Below are 4,262 nucleotides of genomic sequence, written 5' to 3'. Positions count from 1 at the left end.
GGTCCCAGGGGTCATAGTGGGGGTCTCAGGGAGGTTCCAGCAGGGTCATGCTGGGGGGGTGTCAGAATACGGGGTCCCAGGAGCTCGGGGTGGAAGGGTCCAGGTGATCCAGGTGGGGCTTCCAGAGTGGTCCAAGTGGGTCCCAGGGGGACTGGGTGGAGGCCCAGGGGGGATCAGTCTGGGATCCTAGCAGGTCAAGGTTATGGGGTCAGCCAGACAGAGATGGGGGAACATGGGGGCAGGGGTGAGCCCTTCACCTCCTCCTGGTCCAGCATCTGTTGCTTGAGCTTCTCCATAATTTGGCTCTGCTGGTTGATCTCATCATCCTGCAGGGAGGACAGGAGGATCCATGCTGGCCAGCCCCCAGGGGCAGCCCCAAGGGGCTAAGGGCAGCAGCGGGAGATCTTGGGGGGTCCCAGAGCCTGCCAGGAGCTCCTGGAGGATGCTGAGAGATCTAGGAGGACCTCAAGGATCCTGGGTAGTCTCGGTGTCCTGGGACATCCCAGCAGGTCTAGAGGGGTCTTTGGGGCCCCTTCAGGAGACCCAGGGAGGGGTCTGGGGGATGCCCACCTTGTCATCCAGCTGCTTGTAGAGCTTGCGGATCTCCTCCTCGTACTTGCGGCGCTCCTCGTCAGAGATGTGGATGACGATGGAGGAGCTGTTGTTGAGGGGAGTCTCGCTGGTGGGTCCTGTCCCCGTCCCCTCACCTGTCACCTCGCCTGTACCAGCCTCCACCTCCGCCTCTGTCCCACTCAGCTGCTCTGTCTCGGGCACAGCCTCCCCTGGGGACACAGCCTCAGTTTCCCCATCTGGCTCTGGGGGAGATGAGGGGGGCGTGGGGCCTCTCCCGGACCTCCGAGGTCCCCCCCTCACCACTCCGCCAGCGGCTCAGCTCAGCCTCCAGCTTCCTGATGGTCTCCTTCAGTGCCTTGTTCTTCTCCTTCTCCTTCTCGTACTTCTTCTTCCACTGCTCAGCTGTCAGCTCCAGGTTCACCGATGCTGTGTTCTTGATGGTCTTGGCCCTGGATGTGGGGGGACACCCCTCAACCACGTCCCCCCCTGCTCCTCCTTTACAGGCAGCATCCCACAGGAACCCCAGAACAGTGACCTCCATCTCAGGGCCCACCTTCCCCTCATTCTCCTCCCAGGTCTGGGGATCCCTGAAGAGCTGCCTTTCCTCCCTGGGGAGTGCAGCTGGGATGTAATGGGTGCTGTTGGGGTGCAGCTGGGATGCAACTGGTACAAGGGGTGCAGCTGGACCGCACAGGGTGCTGACCGAGTGCAGCCAGGTGCAATGCGTGCTGGGGTGCGCTTGAGGCACAAGGGCCACACAGGGTGCACTTGGGGTGCAAAGGGTGCATGGGGCGCAGGGTGCAGTTGAGATGCAGCTGGGACACAAAAGGTGTGTGGGGTACAGTTGGGACCCAGCTGAGGCGCAGAGGGGTGCAGGGGCACCCCGACACCCCCGTCCCTCACCTCTGTCCGAACATGAGAGTGGACTTGGTCTCGGCATCGTTGTAGCTGGAGGGGGAGCAGCAGATGAACATGGTGGTGCGGCAGTTCCCCCCCAGCGAGTCCTGCAGGATCCGTGTCATCTTGCTGTCCCGGTAGGGCACGTAGGCCTTCTGCAGGGAGCGGGGGACTCAGCAGGACCCCTGCAGCCCCAGGGGCCGCGGGGCACAGCGAGGGGGCAGAGGGTCAGTGCAGGCAGACACGCGGGCTCTCACCGTGCCCTCAGCCAGGGCTGAGATGACGTTGCCCAGCGCCGACAGTGACTTGTTGATATTTTTGGCCTCGTCCAGTACGGCCCCCTCAGCCCCTGTCTTGCTGACCTGTAGGGGCAGACAGCTCAAGCCACCTCTGCTCCAGGGCCCTCCACCCTAGGGACACCCTCAGCCCAGGAACCACCACAAGGCCCCAAAACCCAAGGATGCCACTAGCCAGTAGACACCCAGAGACCCCCCCAGTCCAGAGACCCTTCATCCAAAGACTCCCTGCCCCAGCCTGAAGAACCCTAACCCAAATGTCCCATAGACCCTCCCCAAGGACCTACCTTCCCAATGTCCTCCTTAGGGACTTCCTCCACCCATATTCCCCTAGAGACCCTCCAAGCCCACATAGCCCATCCCAAGGCCACCCAAAGACCCTACCCCAGAACACCCCCAGCCCAAGCCCCCTGGGGCCCTTCAGCACTGGGGTCCCCCTGACCTTCTCGCTCCCAGCCAGGTCAACCAGGTAGAGCTTCCCACTGAGCTTCTGCTCTGTTTCCACGTTCTCCTGCTTGATGTTGATGAGGAAGATGCTGTGGCTGCGGGAGCTGTGCTCGTTCATGTCTGTGGGCACAGGGAGAGGACGCCTGTGCCTCTGACCCCTGGGGTTATCCCAACATCCCTCCGGGACCATTGCAGCACCCCACAATGCCCCAGAGACCCGACAGTGCCCCAGGGTCCCCCACTGCACTCCAGGGACCCTGCAATTCCTTAGTGACTCTGTGGTATCTCAGTGGCCTCTCAGTGACCTGACCCCACAGTGTGCCAGGGAGCCCCATGGTGTCCCAATGACTCCTACAGCACCCCAGGGGCCCTATGCCACCCCAGGGACCTCCACAGTGCTCCAAGGACACCATGATGCCCCAGGGACCCCCCATAGTGGCCCAGAACCTCCCAGCACCCCGAGACACCACAGTAGTCTGCACAGCAGGGACTGGCACCCCACAGTCCTCTACCTCACTTTTCCCCCCCATCACCCAGCCCCCCCCGCCCCATGCCCCGAGGGGGATCACTGGTGACAGCCACATGCCGGTTGGATTTCCCCTCGTCGATCACGTCCAAGATCTCCTCTGGGCTGGAGACAAAGCGCTCGGTGCAGCCCTGGGGGTGCAGTGAGGGGTGAGGCCCCAGCCCTTCCTTCAGCGGTCCCCCGTACAACGGACCCTCCAAACTGATCCTCACCTTGACGTAGGGAACCCTATTCTTGTCCTCGTGCACTGATAGGTTGGTCTTGGTCACTGTTGGGGGGGACACAGGGTGAGGGGACTGGGGGCGTGGTGATCCCCCAACATGCCCAAGAACTCCCAGTACCATCCAGTGCCTTCCAGTGCTCTCCCACGTCCTTCCATTGATTCCCAGTGCTCCCCAGAACCCATCTACTGCCTCCAAGCTTCTCAGTGCTCCCAGTGCATCCCAATACCTACCCAGTATCTACCAATGACCCCCTACTTACTGTCCAGCAGGTCCCGGATCTTGTCCAGATAAATTTCAAAGTAAGAAACCTAGTAGAAGGGAATTGGGAGTGTTGGGGGCTGGGGGCAGTGGTGCGTCAGGACATGATTTCCCAATACTCCCACTGCTCCCAGTCCCTCCCTGTCCCCACCTTGATGTGGAACTCAAGGTTCTCATCCATGGAGTAGATGTGGCTGAAGATGTCCTGAGCGATGCGTGGGATGATGCCCATCTGCTGGGGGTCGTGCAGCTTGCCCTGGGGGGTGTGTGGTGGTGATCACTCAAGGGGGTGCTAGGTCCCAGGGGGACCTACCCCCAAGTCCCCCCACCAAAGTGCCCCCCTGGCCTCCTCACCTCCATGGTGTGGGTCTTGCCTGATGACGTCTGCCCGTAGGCAAAGATGGTACCATTATACCCGGCCAGCACATCTGTGAGGAGGGGTGAGAGTGGGTAGAAGCCTCTCTGGGACCCCCAGGAACCCCCGTGGACTCTCAGGTTCCTCAGGGACCTCATACACCCCCTCAAACCCCGAGGGACTCCTCTGAGGTTCCCAAGGGCTTCCTGAACTCCTGGGCTTCTGAGATGCCCTCCAAGACCCACAGTGAGGCTCAGGGACCCCTGAGACACCCCAAAGGACCTCACAGATACCCTCAGAATCCCTAGAGATTGCAGTGACCCCTTCAAAGTCCTGCAGACACCCCTAAGGACCACCTGTATGTCCCCTCCTGCCAGTGGCACCCCCCAGCCTACCCCTGTCACCTCCCAGCACCCTCTATGACTCTGGGTATCCCTGTGGCTCTGGGTGTCCCTGGAGGAGGGTCCCCCAACTAGGATCCCCCCGGGAGCCCCCTCAGGACCTCCCCCAAGCCCCTGGCCCTCACCCTTGACGATCTGCATGGCACAGGCGTGGTAGACCTGCTCCTGGGTGGTGTTGGGGGGGAAGACACGGTCGAAGACATAGGGCTTGCCCTGGGCAGGGTACACGGGGGTCAATGGCCAGGAGAGATCCGCACAGGGCGCCGGGGGCTGTGCCAGCCTCAG

The 4,262-nt window shown here is 61.9% G+C and overlaps 1 protein-coding gene across 1 annotated transcript; it reads right to left on the bottom strand.

The window, feature by feature from the left end:
* Positions 1 to 200: 200 nt before the first annotated feature.
* Positions 201 to 4,190, bottom strand: LOC103771620 (the record flags this gene model as incomplete). Its single annotated transcript, XM_008938921.1, has 13 exons — positions 201 to 326; positions 571 to 689; positions 726 to 782; positions 874 to 1,022; positions 1,477 to 1,625; positions 1,728 to 1,832; positions 2,209 to 2,333; positions 2,783 to 2,870; positions 2,952 to 3,007; positions 3,223 to 3,271; positions 3,373 to 3,477; positions 3,576 to 3,649; positions 4,103 to 4,190. Coding segments are annotated over 13 exons (1,290 nt in total), but the record flags the coding sequence as incomplete, so codon positions are not given.
* Positions 4,191 to 4,262: the final 72 nt, after the last annotated feature.

The sequence above is a fragment of the Merops nubicus genome, unplaced genomic scaffold (genome assembly GCF_000691845.1).
Source record: "Merops nubicus isolate BGI_N331 unplaced genomic scaffold, ASM69184v1 scaffold35164, whole genome shotgun sequence".
NCBI classification, from domain to species: domain Eukaryota; kingdom Metazoa; phylum Chordata; class Aves; order Coraciiformes; family Meropidae; genus Merops; species Merops nubicus.
The sequence above is the reverse complement of the archived record's forward strand: the minus strand, read 5'-3'. Positions and strand labels throughout refer to the sequence as shown.